A 16,296-nucleotide genomic window follows, 5' to 3' on the forward strand; every position below is an offset into this window, starting at 1 on the left:
GTTATCACAGTCGTGATATCACATTTTCTCAAACAAACACACCGAAAAACGAGCTTTATCTAATTTAACTGTGATTGACGTTGCATTATCTACCATACAATTTTGCTGGCTGTATAGGACATATTTCTATTATTATTGGCTTTGTCGCAGAATTTATGGCATGTGTAGTCACCGTAAATTTATTGCGAAATTTGATTATTTGAATTCGAAGTTATATGTGTCTCAATGTAGTGTCGCATCGCTATAAATGTGAAATGGAAATCAAATGAAAATAGTGGAAAATTATAGAAAAAAATATCTTTTTATATAAAAGAATTTATACAAAAAAATTCTATAAATATCGATACAAATAAATCTCACTAGATTAATTTCGTGACCCGCGCGGTACTGTATATCAAATGACCGAACGGCAACCAACTGTAACAAACTGAAATAGCCATTCGCATTCGCTGCGCGCGCGAATTGACAAAAGAAAATTAACGGGGAAAAATATTTTTCTCTCGCTTACATTTTTTTTTGCACGATTTAATGAACGCGATATCAAAGCTAGCTTCTTAAAGCGCCGCGAAATCACTCGTGCGTCTTTTGGGATTTCGCCGTAGCTCCGAGGACGGAAGAAAAAGGATTGGCAATGCAAAAAGTATCACTCCGATTTCTCTGCATCGACAATCCTATTGCCGCCGCCTGTCAGGATAGAGCCGTCCGTGCCCGGGATCGATGGCGGGTCTCATTCTTGTTTTCGAGGACCGGCTCCCTTCGAATGACTCCCGTCGAGACGAAAAAATAAGCGCCCAACGGCCGCCGGCGCGTATAAAGAGTCGCCTCGGTGACGGCACAAACTTTATTCTTCTATCGAACTTCCTTCAGAAAACTCTCTTTTTCCCCGAACGAACATTGCATTCGCATTCGCGAGGAAACTTCGGGCTAATAAGAGCCGCCGTTTTGGCCGCCATCTGAGTGATCTTAATCCGCTATAAATTGAATTCTCTCCATCCGTATTTTCAGTGCTCGATCCAGTGCTGTTATTAAGTTAAAAGAATTTAATTTTTCTGCGATACTCCATATTTTTTATGAAATAGTTCACGGAGAAAATTTTATGTTAAATTTTACTATGCTGCCGCACCAACTGCGGACCATCAAGACGACCATCAAGAAGCATTCAATGCTATAATAATGCTATGATCGTATCACTAAATGCTATGGACATAGTAATTTTACTATAAGACTATAGCATTTAAACTTGGGCGTCTTGATGGTCCGCAGTTGGTGCGGCAGCACAGTAAAATTTAACATAAAATTTTCTCCGTGTTGAAAAAGAAATTACCTCTTATATATACCGGCGGCTATGTCAGCTTATCTTTTTAGCAAACACAAGCTCTGTAACTCCGCTACGTATTGTATCTACGAAAAAAAAAAACCCGGGCAATATTGTCTCGCGAAAGTGTAAACAGCCTTTCATACGCTGTTACTCGTAGATAACAGGGCGCCCGTTCCAGAAAGGTATTGCCGCGTGGATTCCGCGGGCGTTTTCAATTCGTGCGAGCGGTATCAATCGCATTTGAATTCCGTATTGTGTTTGCATTGAATCAGAAATTTTATAATACTCTGCTTATCTAGTAAACAGTAACGGGTAATTGAATTTCGCGGCGGAGTCCGTCGTTGCGAGACCGTCGACGCATCTTGAATAAGGCCCGTGACACGTATTGCCCTTTAGTCTCCACCCTTTTTCAGTATTTCTCACGGCTACTGTACTTCATTTTTATGTTTTTTTATTTACGATCGACCGGAACGACCGACCGAATTATGACACACGTCGTAAAATATCCGATTGAGAGATTCCTCTTTTTCTTTACGGCGCGGACTCACCGCGAATTTTTGGGCGACACTCGCGTTTCCGAGAGAAGAATAAGAGGCCAAAGAGATCAGATATAGACCGAATCGTCGATAACGTATCGAAATTATTCATTAGCCCTCTCTTTTTTTTTATTCGAAGATACGTGTAAGTGTGCCAATCGGACGAAATAGCGAACGGGGTCTCAGCCCCTCGCAAGGCGTACCGGTCGATAAGGTTTTTGATGAATCATATTTTTAGTCAGTCGTGCTCACAATTTCTATTTCGCTTTCGTAGCTCTATTAGAGGAAATGGCTTAGAACTGGGTCGATTTGGATCCATTTCTTTAGTCGCGCCTTTTTCAGCATCATAATCTTTGATTCTCATACAATCGGTGCTGCAACATCACGCTGAGACTGTTACATTTCTTTTTCTTATACTTGCATATCTATTAATTGTTATCTATTATGGCTGAAGGGACGGCATTTGTAAAGGACTTATCCGCTTGTTTAAATTGATGGCGGTTATTTATGGCTCTAACACAGGTGTTCGATTGCCTATGAGAATTTATCATTGCACAGCCGTTTACAAATGCTTCCTACGATCGAGCATCTCCATTCTCACGCGATATTACCATGTTACTATTCATTGCACCATTTCACGTATCTTTCTCACAATCGCCATTAACTCCCTGATGTAGGCTCTTATTGATGATTGTAATTTTTACTGCTGTGATGCGTGCTGATTTCATATATATTGACCTGCATTCAGATCCGCCAATTATTATCAATAATTATATATATATATATATATTTATACACACAATATATATATTTATATATATATATATTTATACACACATATATATATACTATATATATATATATGTATACGTACAAATTGATTACAGTAGTTTCTAGTGTCCTTTATCTTAGCTAACTTTTTGAAACGTCCAGTATAACTTTGCTTACCTTGATTTATTTATGAAGGAAGATAGCCGAACTTGCTTTCGCTACACGTAAAGAGAAGAAATCATTGACAGGATAAAGCAAAATAGACTAACTCCCTTCAAACATATATATCCAGTATTAAGCATTGATATATTGTCCATTGTAAATATATTATAACTTATTGCAAGTAAAATCTAACAACGATGATGAAAGAAAACCGATGCGAAAGAAACTACAGCAAACGTATCTCTACATAAGGTATACATTTATTAAAATTAAGATGTACAATACCAAAGGAAGTAACGTAAAATTTGCGTCGCCTGCTTATTATACGCATTATCGTAAAGACAACACTGTCAATTAATCCTCCGCTAAGAACGTACAACAAAATCACCGTCCGATCGTACCGCAGTCGAGTAACAATCGCAAAGTTAGTACCGCCGCCGTCTCGTTAAAATACTCGCCTAATCGTATATTTAAACTATAACGTAATAGATACGCGACATTCGAAAGAGCAGCGAGATATCATCTTACTCGAACATCCCGCGAATTCTGACAAAGTAAAATGCTTTTAGGCGACTTATATCCTTCATGTCGGGGTTTATTTGCGAAAAAGCTGCTCGAAATAAATAATTCAGATACTCGAGGAATATAGAATTCCCATTCGTTAAATTTCTATCTTCGATATACGGTTAATGTTTCTGAGCGTGTTCGACCGAGAGCGAACGAGAAGCTGAGAGCGGCTTCGTTCCCTTCGAAATATGAAAACTTTCTGAGTAATATATGACGCGAGTTGTGCACGTTGCCACGTGCTACAATTTTGCCACGGTGAAGCTTCAGCACGGACGCGGAAGTATAATTTTCAATCAACTGCAAAGAATTTCCTCCGTCGCCTTAAGCTTAATTATTACAATTTGTATTACGGCTCAGGTGCCATTCGTAGCATACTAATGAAGCGGAACTTCCGAACATAACATTTATCTAACGGTTAAATCTTCCCCGGAAATTTATAAAGTTTGCACGGTAGCTTCTGTTATTGCTACGTTTCAGACCGCGGGCGCACGTCTGTAGTCTGAAGCAATTACGCTCTTCGTTACCTTGTTAATTACGCGCCCTTTTACGCCGGCATATAAAATATCGTTGACACCAATTAAAGTTGTAAACAATGGCTCGGCCGCCGTCATTATCACATTCTGGGTAAACTACTTTATTAGCCTAGTCTGTGCGCGGAGTTCTTCTTTTCCCCCCCTCTGCCGGAAGCCAACCGCATTCCATTCTGCGAAAAGCTGCAACTGTGTGGAAAAAAAACACGCTCGGAAACGGATAAATACGGCAGACCGTGGAACAATTAATTCGTGCCCATTATCCATCAATTTATCAGCGAACAAACGCCGGACGATTAAATGCCTCTCTCTGAAAAAGTCGGGGAAACGAGCCGAGCGACCTAGCGATCAATTAGCAAAGAACGCTGAACCGTAACGAATCTGATTAATCAAAATTACTGCGCTTTTACGGGGTACGAAACGACGTAAAAGGGATCTTAAAGAGATAGCTCGCGCATGGACGCGGTCGGAACCACGTGCATATCCGAGGAATCGGGAAAATGATAGCGAGTACGGCTGTAGATAAAAAGCGGCGGGAAACGATCGAGAGATCGATCACGGTGCGGTTACATAAGAAAGCTTGATGCATCCCGATAACCAATAAATGGCTACATCGACGCAGGTAACCGGCGAACAGCCAGCGTGCGCTCGGTCGGCTACTCGGACCTCTTCGTCCTCAGCAAGAAGGACATGTGGGACGTGCTCAAGGAGTATCCGGCTGCCAGGGTGCGCCTCGAAGCCATCGCAGTCAAGAGGCTGGAGAAGTACAAGAGAGCTCCTCTGGAGAAAGGTGAGTCGAGCCTACCTTCTCTCTTTCTCTTTCTCTCTATCTCGTTTACGCTCGCGCATCAAGTATATACAAACAGCTATCATATTTCTTTAACGGCGCCAGATAGATAGGGCAAATCGATGAGGCACCCCTCTCGAAACGCTCGCGCGCGCGGATGAACGACTTTCGAAATTCTCCTCGAGTTAAAAGTTAAAAAGCTCTTAAAGATACCTCAACCAAATTTCCCAGACTGCACAACTTAGATCTTACAGGTAACGGCTGATAAGAAATCAGATTTGTAAAAGTTATTAGTTATCCTCGCGCGAATTAGCTGATTACGACGATGTTTTTTTCTCGTTTTATTCGATGAAACTTTAACGGGAAAGCTCGTGTTAACTATCGGCATTCGGAAGAACTGCTGTCGCGCTTCCTTCCATAATTCGGCTCGCTTTTCTTTCTTCATGCCTGTCTCGGGCGTGCTTCGCGAGCGGTTCAAAGATCGTGCGAGCTGCGCTACATCCGCGAAAATTGGTATCGCGTCGGAAATACGCTTAAAACTCCATTTCAATTCACTCGTCCTCGGAGTTGCGCGGAGGACGAGTGAACAGGTTCGAATACGACTGCGAACGCGACGCGTCTTGCGAACAGCTTGGCGCACAACCGAAACGCCCCGAATGCCTGGAACTTCCCTCGTTACCATCGTTAAAATAGCTAGACTCGCGGAAGTTTACGCGCCCACGGCAAGGTAAGTTCTTCGGGGCGCGGATGCCATCCGGAGAACTGAGAACTTCGAACCGTGGCCAAGAATGGGGGGGGGATTCCATCAAGATATCCTCGTCGCTGTTACGGCGCATTAACGAATTAACCGTCGTGGAACGCAGTAGACTGGAGTTTCCAGCATAATAGCCGTTAAAGATGTCTTTGAAACGGATACCTTGTATCGTATTCTCGAGTGACATCCCCGAGAAGACGGCTGCAGATTCGACAGCCGTAGTACTTATTTTAGAGCTCGTTACTTTTTGCGACTAACGACGAAACTCAAGTCTCTTCCGTCTTGCGAACATTTTTTTTTTTTTATTATTAAAATTAATGGCCAAGTTTTATTCCAACTTTTTAAGAGAAAAGATTTCGACAAATATTTCCACTCTTAAAGCTTTGATAATTTTTTTTATTATTCGATTAACTGCCACTAAAGTTTTCTTTAGCAAAAACGTGAATTAATTTTTTATTCACTTGCTAGATCGATATTAATTTTCTCATATTTTTCTCAATTTTAATTTTATTATGTAACAAAAAATAGCGTTAAAGTTTAATAAAGCGACGATCGAAGTCAAAAAAATGTCCCCATTCTGTTCTGTTTCTCTTTTTCGGATTGTGCGACGACTGTGGTAAAATACATGCTCGTGCCTAAAAAAAGAATATTGTATTCACTGCCGACTGCCTCGAGGGCTGGATGATATAAAAGTCTATCTCATATCGCTCGTCTTTTTATTTCCCAAAAAACTGTCGTTTCAAAATATTCTTTCCGACCTCAATTTTTGCTTTAAAAAAACGCTCGCGGTAACTCTTCTCCGCCTTCTACCCCGCGCAATTCTCCCTCTCGTTTCTTCTGCAGACGTAACGAGCGTCTAATGCAAGTGGGCTGTCGTGGATGAAAAGCCGGTTTTTGAAGGTATATACCCTTTACAGGAAAGTTTTCAAAAAGTCGACTTATCACTTGACGCTGACAAATATCCACGATGTCGAAAAGACGCGACGTCGAAAAGTACGTGGAATTTTTAACCGTCTATCGTCTAGATATGTCTCTCAAAAATTACTGAAGCGAGACTCGATTACACATTTAATCCGCAATCGGATAAAACCCGCAAAATTGCTGCGAGTTAAATAAATTTAATTTGCTCGATATTACTCGACAAGATCGCCGCGGTAAGATTAAGCTACCTCTTCCCCGTTTGAGTCTTCCACAAAGGAAAAACGGTCTGAACCTTTGCCGCGGGGGTATACAGATAAAACCTCAACCACTCTCCATTCAACAGAGAACAATTTTATTTCTCTCTTACGGACCGGGGAATCCGAAGCTGTGCAAGGGATAAGCGACTGTATTATATTTGCCGCGCAATTCTATGACGATGCCCCGCCCGCGCGCTCGAAAGTTTGGTGCGCGTAACCGGCAGCAGCAAACTTCGCCACCTTGTACTACCGCATAGGGTGAGCGAAGGGTGGCTGCTTTGCGGGATTAATTAATTAAATTCCTCAGCTCGCCGCTACGCCTATTACCAGTGTACGCTGACGAAAATCTTTTGAACGAGGCGCAACGAAATCGCGTCTTCGCCTCGCTGCGTCCTTTCAAAGATCACCGCCGCGCTACGTGATCCTCGATATCTTCGCGCCACTAATGTCTCGAAGAATCTTCGATCGTTGAACTTTGGTCGAGCTTTTGAAAGATATAATCCAGAGCGGCGCGGAACTTGCGCGTTTAACGCCAAATGTGGCTACGTTGCTCTATATATGAGCGAGCGCACGTCTTGTCGAACTTAAGGTGGAGTTGGGAAATGAAATATCTTAGTGTGAGTTTGAAAAGGAGAGGATATTAATTAATTAAAACACATTTGTTGCAATAAATTTGTTTTATTCATTAACTTTTCTTCAATTATTACAAAATGCGTAAATATAATATAAATATATTTTTATCGCTTTTATTTGTTATTTTAAGAAATGTTTAGATTTTACATATATTATGTACGTGTTGTAAAGCGTTTATACACGCAAATTTTACTTTTACGTAGAGAAATCGTGCTCGATTCAAGGTATTCAGCGCCGCATATACTGCAAATTCCGTCGCCACTGTTTTACATGTTTCCCTCATACGTCTCATTTGCCTAATGCGAGGAGCGCACGCAGGGTAAACGTGAGATGGAAATTAGGCGGTCGCGTTTAACGCTAAATAGGCAACGGCGAACACCGCGCTATCTCGGAGGATGTCTTTATCTCGTGATTTACTCATCCGCATGCGAAATGTTTTCGTGACCTAATTCCCGACGTATACGTAAAAGCGCGAAGAACGTACGGGGCGCGGGTACTCAGAGGCGAAAGTCGATGCCACGCTGATGGAGATAAATGGCAGTAGGGATCCCGGCAATTCTTTCCTTCCGGGTGTCTCGTTGATCCGAAATGCGCGGAAACAGCGGTCAGAATACCGCGATATGGCGGTATCAGCTTCGGTCCATAGGTCGGCGCGTGTACACGGTTTGAGCACAACCTCTCCGGTCTACTTTCCGTTTTCTGACAAAATATGTGCGGATATACATGTAGGGGCGTCGCCGAGAACCATTGTTCTTTCAGCCATAAATTCCAGAAGGCGAATTAATAGAAAAGAAGGTATCTGATTCTGTTCGCAATGAGAAGTTAAAGGCTGTCTCTTTTTAAGTATAAAAGATGAAATAAAACGTCGGGGGAAAAAGTTATTTCACACATTTGATAATATTACAGAAGTCGTAAAATCTGAGACTTCATACAATTTTAAACGGACATTATTCTCTTTCCGGCCTGAGAAAGATTTTATATTTATGTCCTTCATTTATTGTTACTTTTAGTAGGATATTTTTTATATTATTCAGTTTTTAACATTTTTGACAGTTATTTTTATTAATAATTGACATGCAGCATCGAGTATATTAAGAACCCGAAATTAAAAAATCGAACTTTGTTATAAATGTCCTTGAAGACCAACCGGTGAAAAATTTACGAAAAATTCACATTACACAGTAAAAAAAAAATGTTAATCGTAACATTTTTCAAATGTCCCAGAAAGTCCACTCTAATTTTGAGTTAAAATAACTCATTCATCGTGTGTTACTTGTTGACAAATTAGAAATGTTAATTTATTGACACTATATTTTACATTTATATTTGTTCTTTTAACTTTAAGTATAATGTTAAAATAACTTGTAAAAAATGTCGATATAACATATTTGAATAAACGATAGTTATTTCAACTTAAGAGAAATGTTGTTTTGAACATTTGGTTGTAGTAAATTTGATTATTTTGTATGTCAAAGTTTACGATTATTTGAAGATTTACTTTAACTTTTGTTTATGTTAAAATAATTTAAGGCGTGTTGATTTTTTGAAATAATTATGTTAAAAGAACTCAAAATAATATTAATTTCTAATGACATACATAAAGTGTTAAGTTATCACGTTGACATTAATATAACACATGAAAATGTTACGAAAATAATAACATAGCTGTTGTATGTTAATTTTACATTGAAATAATAGTCAAATCAATCATTGTGGTAACACAAGAAAATTTTAACATTTGGACGCACGATTTTTTACTGTGTATTCATAAAAGAACTTGTGTTTTAAATTTTATGATGCAATTCTTAACATTTCTGGTTCTCCTTAAGAGCAACCTCCTTCAGCGACAAAAACAGCGTTGAATAAAACGAGATATTCTACTCGGGCACACCTTGAGGGATGCCGCCCCGCTTCTTTTCTAAGAACGCAAGCTATCGCCGTGTTTTCCGGTAATACGCTTATGTCGCTGAAATTTATTTCGTTTATAAACTTTTCGAGCCATTCATCACCATCAGAGCGACGGACTTTCATTCGACACTCATCCCGTCGCGCGCGGCAAATGTACTTTTACGTCGCTACGGGGGATGACGTATGGGAAATTAGGTCGCTGTAATAAGTGTAATGCGTAACGTGAGTTACGGTGGTGAATTATGGGGAAAGGAGGGAAGAGCCCCGCGCGGTGTGTAGGCGATGCCGAGAGCGAGATCCGCCGGCTTATCGATCCGGCCGCCGCCGTTATCGGTGCAACGTCCCCCTAATTAACATAAAATTGAACAAAGGCATGTCGCCGTTGTGACGTTACGAGTTTAGAAGTACACGTCATTCCTTGCGGATTGCGGATCAACGGAGAGCCAGACATTTGACGGAGTGAAACTGCGCGAAAAAGGTAGTATACAGACACGCCTGCGATAAATGAACAGCTTATTGTTAGACCTCTAATTGAAATAGCTTCAAAGAATCGCGTCTCGTGCGTCACGAAAATAACAATTTTTTTTGGGCTTGCCGTCCGCTATTAGCGTCTTGATCCGCGATTTACCTCCCATGCCGTGATATTTAAAGGTCACTTTAATTACGAAGGATTTTTAATTTAAGTGACCCGAGCCCACGCGTTTCACATAACGATTAGTCGTGTTATTAAAACTTTTTTTTTTACTAGAAATGTTTACGAGTACGATGCACAAATACGTTTTTAATTCGTTGGTTTGCATAATTTGCTGTTTTACAATCCGCATCTTTCGACCCGCGAATATCCGTTTTACATAAATACGAATGGATATCGTTAAAGCCTTCTTTAAACGATCCGTAATGCTGTAGTGTATATTGTGATACATACCATGCGTGTATTTTAATATACATTTTATTAAAATTATACATTTTGGATTCTCTTTAAACACTTTTCAGATACTTGTTATAATTGTATGCTTTTTGTAGAAAATGTACAATTATAAAATTCTATTATGACTTTTAATTATAACCGTCTAAAGCAGACTTTCGTCATAATCGGCCGAATGTCTTTAGCGATTAATAACGTCTTCGCGCATCGACAATGACATTGTCGCAAGGCGGAAACTCGTAACAAGCTCAAGGATCGTGAATTCCGCTCGACGATCGAAGGATTCGCATCAAAGTGAAATGGCGTACCATTGATGCCACTGGATACTGTCGGCGTCGATTAAATGTCAACGCGCCCCAAAAGCGGAAATTCGAGAGCACGTACGGATCGTATCGGGCACGACGTGCGTAAACACACAATGCATGGATAACTCCGCATTGCGAATGAATGATATATTCTAAACAAACGGCTGGCTCTCGTCCCGTATTTCTCCCCGTGGGTTTCGCGATATTTCGTAAATTCTGGCGACACTCCGGTTGAATTTTTCGTGCGCGACAACGCGTCGCGGTTTCACTTCCACGGCAAGATGGAAAAAAACGACAGCGACGACGATAATGTCGCGATTCTCTATTTCTCGGACCATCGGTTCGTCGCGGTTTTTCAAATAAAAGCCCCGCGCGCAAAAACAGATTTGAAACTGTTTGATGAAACTCGGGGATCCGTGAACGAAACGCGTTAGTATTACTATTTTACGTTAATTAAGGTAACGTGAATTTGTGCGGAATTATTCAAACTGTCATGTTAATTTTGTTGGCACACAGAACGATTTTCCAGAAATAGAACACGTTAAACATGTCCCATCCACGTTCCATCTCTTAAGCTTCTTTTGCTGAAACCGCATATTTGCATTCCTTCCCTGTCGCGACTCCATCCTACAATGACGAATAATTCTCTTAATGTAATAAGCTCTTTCATAATTTTTATAGCAAATAGAAAGAAGAGTATTCAATCCTCTGCTATCAATTTAAATTTGCTGCTTTTATTTTCAGAGATCATATTTATTAGGAATGTTATAGAGATATTGATTAATAAAGAGCCAATACAAAGTATATAAATTCATATTGGAGAATATTGAACGACATAAAATTGTTTTAACGCGGATAAATAATTTAATAACTTTGTTGATAGAGCTGATAGAATCATCATGATCCCACACAGTGGAATCATCGCTGTTACTAAAGCAAGTGAATTTCCAGTTGCCATGGGCAGGTGCCAGAGCACGCCCGGTCTGGTGGAATCGCGAGGCCGCATATCGCTGGAGGATATGTGGGTGTCTCCGATCGACCTCAAGTCCCACGCGTACTCGACCGCCGCCTCGTTGTTCTCGCCGAGTCCGAGCCCGGTGACGACTCGCACCATGCCGGGCGCGACGCTGACTGACGCGAACAACGTGCCCAGGGGTACGGAGAGCCCGATGAGCGGGGCCAGCAGCGGCCCCAGCAGCGAGGACCAGACGGCCAGGGCGCCTCCGTCAGCCGCCACTCAAGCCTCCATCGGCAGGCAATCCACCCACTCCGGTAAGTTCCCCCTCACCCGCTTCAATCAATCAATCAAGCTTTATTAACTTCAGCTTATCCCAAATAGTGGACTTTACAATAAATAACTTAACTCACTTATACCATCTTATACTATCCATGCGGCCATACTTAATCCTATCTGCTGTTCCTTGCTTTAGCTTCTTTCTCTTTTTATAAATATTTCAACACCTTACCTTTAACCCTATCTAATTCATCATTCTATATGTTATCTATTATTTCTCCTTTACTTCTCCCTAATTCTATAAACCATCAATCTTTGGTCCAATCACAGTCTTTTACATAGCGATTAATAGTATCCCTACGTTATTCGCAGAACACATATATTATTTCCTCCCTCATTCACTTCTTTTCTCAGAATTTCGCCCGAGTTAATAGGATTCTGCCTCCTTTCCCCAAGAAATGTTGAAATTTCCAACACGTTTTAAAATGGATTCTGACGATGAGATAAATATAAATATTTTATATATTATATGGATATAAATCTTTCTATTTATTATATTGTTATATCACAACACTCCACATATAACTGGTATATTTATATCAGAAATCGCAATTCGTAATCCTCTTACGGTCTTACCAGTGGTGACTGTAACTACTGGCTGTAATTAAATTTAATTAACTATAATACTGTGCCACGTATCTCTAAAAAAAACGATAGCTAAAGCGGATCGATAGACATTTGAACCATCAAATGAAAAATAACGATGTTAATTTATAATTATTATACTGAATAATAAATGCTTCGAGAAAAAGATATATGTTTTTAATAAAATAAATAGGAAATATTATAGAAGTATAGGTAAAATAAGTGAATTTATCCGCCGAGTGGATTCAATATAATGATTTATGAAAAGCAGCGGATATTTCTGTAAGCACTCGAAACATCGAGTAATCACGTAAATTGTATCATCGATAAAATGCTGGAAACACGGTGAAAATTTTATCCTATCCCCGCAATCGCGTTTGATATCTCGTAAATTCGTTTTGCCTACGTAGGACAAATTTCATATCAGATTTATTTTAAAAATGTCATCGATCGCTACCTGCGGCCGATTCGTCTGCGATAGTATTATACCGGGGTATATAAATCATTGCCGATAACGGGACGCGCGATGGTGTGTGCCATGTTCGCGCAAACTGCTGACGCAAAACCGTAGTTTCTTATAGACTGTAAGACTTCGCGATTAAGTGAAGCGCGAACACGGAGAGAATAGGAAGACCTTCATAGCCTCTCATCTCACTTTCTAGTCATCAATATTTCACGTTCCATAAAAGCTTTTTTAGAAAGGCCGCGTAATGTTTGTACCATAAACCATCGATGTCGTTACGTTCGATTGAACGTTTTGTAATAAGTTCCATCCTGGAGATATTTTCAGAACAAAAGACTCTGAAACACACACACACATACCTACACGTGCGCGCGTGTGCACACACAAAGCCCAGATTCTCCGCAACATTATAGAAATTGTCATCATTCATGATATTCCTAGAAATGCATTATATTGTTTATCGTTATACGATTCATTTATCTCGGCAAATTTAATCGTCGTATTTTGAATGAGCTTTAATTGCTTATCACTATACTTATGAAAGAAAAAGATTGATGAACCGTGCAGCATTGTGCACGTCCCCGGAAGGAGACTTTATCGCGCCTTCGCTAAACGAACGAGCCGATTCAGTCGCAATCTCGGCTCGCGATCGGATTAGAATTCCGCGGGACGCGCGATCTCTCTCATTGCAAATCAAATCTAACCGGACGTGAATAACGCGCGAGCGTGATGTCGCGCGAATACGGCATCGCGCGCGTTTATCGCGCGGCCGTAAAACGGCAAAAAGGTAAATTCAGAAATATCGCGGGGGATAATGAATGACGAGCGACGCTCGGCGCCACTCGTAAAATAGCGGCCCCGACCATTAACCCCGATAGATACGATAGGGTAGTAACGATTTTAACGTGTTTCTGCCGACGTTTATATGTCGTTTGGGGAATAAAACCCACCCCCTCCCGCCTTTTGCGCGCTGAAAATTCCACTGGTAATCGAGCGTTTCCGTTTAAAGCGTGTATATGAATAAAACGCGATATGACACGTTAAAGGGGGGAGAGAGCGGTTACCTCCCCAGCAATTAAAGCGACAGACTTCGCTGCGGGGCGATAACAAATCGGATGCGAATCGACAACGTACTGATAGTGCGATTTAACTGACGAAATATCACCGCGCGTAATCGCCACTCCGCTGGGGGGTACGTTAAAATGGAAAAGCGAATCCTCTCGAAACAGTCCCGTCCAATTTCCCGTGCCGAATTGCGAATGTTGACGCGAGGAGTGACACGATCAAGACGAGTCTCTAGACAATAGGGTTTCTGAATGGCCAGACGGTGGCAGTTCGTGAATTAGTTAGCAGTTTGCTAATGCTAATTCTCGTACGTATCAACCCCCGCGCGACGCGACCGGCGGCAGAGACGCGGTTCATCTTGTATGCGAATTCTATTATCGCGCTAGTGCAACTGTTGCGAGAGAGAAATACTAATCGCGCGCATTAATCAACATCAGTGAATCACAAAGACCCACGCGGATGCGCTCGAGGATTCCATTTCGCATTCGTACTCGCCGGCGGTACTCTGTTAAGTGCGGAACTCGTTTGTTGCTCTTTCCAAGCTTCTCATCTAACTTTCAACGATTGATAATTGCGCGCGCGCTTGTAATAGAGCAGCTGGCTGAAAGACAAAACTTTGTATTCATATACATAATATATATGTAAAGCTAAATATACCTCACTGAAACGCGATCTCCACATTAAATGGAAGACACAGACATAGATATTAAATAAAAATGGATAGAGAATAAATTATTGACCAATTCTTTGGTGAAAAAATTTCTTATATCTTCTCAGAAAGTTTCTAGGAACTTATCATATTTTAGATTTATGAAAAAATTATGAAGAAATATATAAAATTTTTCAGATCTTTCAGAAATAATTGGATGAGGATTTTCGGAATATTTCAGTATCTGTATGTATAAAAATTTCTGATAAATTGCGCAGATTTTCATAAAGATGTGTTGGCGGGAGAGAGAGAAAAATCTGAAATATTTTATTATTATTTTGTCCGAGTTTTTCTGAAAAACATTTCAATTTGTATAAAAAATCTGAAAAATTCTGAGCATTCTGAGAAAGTCTTAAAATTTTTATAAGAAATTTTGATTAATAATAAGTATAAAAAATTCTGTGACATTTTTCCACCAGGGTTGTAATGACACGAAATCGTATTGGGCGTTTGTTTGTTTATTTATTCGCTTTCGTATGATTTATTAAATTATATTATTAAGCTTCCGGACATGTTTGTTTATTACAAGAATACGGAAGATAAATTTCGCAAGAGATGTGAACACTTGCTACCTACATATCGAGTGAAAACGACTTGTCTTGCTTCAGGCATGACTAACAGCACGACGCAGCTGGTGAGCGAGGGTACGACACCCTTGTTTGGCACTCACGAGGCTCTGTTGGCGGAGATTCAGCGTCTCCGCGAGCGCCTGAAATGCCTGGAGACCGAGAACGCGACGATGAGCATCAAGCTCAATCAGCAGCAGTGGGAGGTCGAGCATCGGCTGGCCGAAATCGAGATGCAGATCTGCGGGGCGAGCTCGACCTCGAGCGTCGAGGACAACAATGAGAGAAATCGGGAGAGCATTATTTAACGAGAAACAATGCCGCGAGAGCGCGGCAAGACCAAGATCGAGCGGATACGCCACTTCATTGTCGGAGCCGCTGATCCTAGGTATTTATCTCATTATATTATACTTTATATATTTTTTCTCTCTCGCGTCTTGTATTATTTTATTTCTCTTTATATTCCATTATTACGGTCAGTTATTCCAGCGGCAATATTGCTGACGTCTTACGATATATTTGCATATATCTTTTCTTTTCTTTTATACACAGAAAAAAAGAATTAAGTGCTAAATTAAAACTTATATATACTCAAATTAAGGCGCTCTTTGTTTCGTATATACACATTTTATAATCTTCTTATAAGAATTTGAATTTTTTATTTCAACTTTTTTTCTTAGTTGAGCTATATAAAATGACTTTATTCAGCAAGTTCTCTCCGTTTAACGCAATATAATGTTATTTCAAGATTTCCACGTTGAAACTAAAGATATTTTCAAGAATATTCTTTTTTCTGTGTATGCATACTCAGTTTTGTAAAATCAAACTGCACACACGTATAATGTGTCCGATGATCCGGCTTTTGCAGGTACGGCGATCAGGAGGAGCCGGACGAAGCGAGGGTCTTCAGCGACACGAAGTCGATCGGTAGCCTGAGCCAGCACCTGTTCGAGAGCGACGAGGACGAGCGTTACTACGGTACCTGCAACGGCTACGTCTCGCAGCCCGGCAGCAAATCGAATCTGCTGCTGTGCAGCGAGTGCGATCAGAAGACGCACACCTGCACCTACCAACCGCAAACACCTGACTCGCACGCCGGCAGATACGTGGAGGAGCGTATGGACGATCGGCACCAGGAGCCGGGAACCTCTCGTGCCTATAGAAGCCCAGTGAAGCTGTCCTCCCCGCGCTCGTACCGTCCCGATCAGGATCGCGTGGCGCAGACGCCGTCGCCACGATC

General features: G+C 40.9%; 1 protein-coding gene across 5 annotated transcripts in view; it reads left to right on the forward strand.

The window, feature by feature from the left end:
• LOC139818617 (uncharacterized) overlaps nt 1–16,064 on the forward strand; it is a 168,555-nt gene extending 152,491 nt beyond the window's left edge. For 4 of the 5 annotated variants that reach the window (XM_071787407.1, XM_071787410.1, XM_071787409.1 and 1 more), the window contains exons 13-16: nt 4,507–4,674; nt 11,326–11,646; nt 15,099–15,444; nt 15,925–16,064. In XM_071787407.1, the coding sequence (XP_071643508.1) occupies nt 4,507–4,674; nt 11,326–11,646; nt 15,099–15,364 (755 nt within the window). In that variant the 3' untranslated portion in view covers nt 15,365–15,444; nt 15,925–16,064. The remainder of the gene's footprint in view (nt 1–4,506; nt 4,675–11,325; nt 11,647–15,098; nt 15,445–15,924) is intronic. The other variant, XM_071787411.1, reaches the window with a different exon arrangement.
• The last annotated feature ends 232 nt before the right edge of the window (nt 16,065–16,296 follow it).

Source organism: Temnothorax longispinosus, chromosome 9, assembly GCF_030848805.1.
Source record: "Temnothorax longispinosus isolate EJ_2023e chromosome 9, Tlon_JGU_v1, whole genome shotgun sequence".
Lineage (NCBI taxonomy): Eukaryota > Metazoa > Arthropoda > Insecta > Hymenoptera > Formicidae > Temnothorax > Temnothorax longispinosus.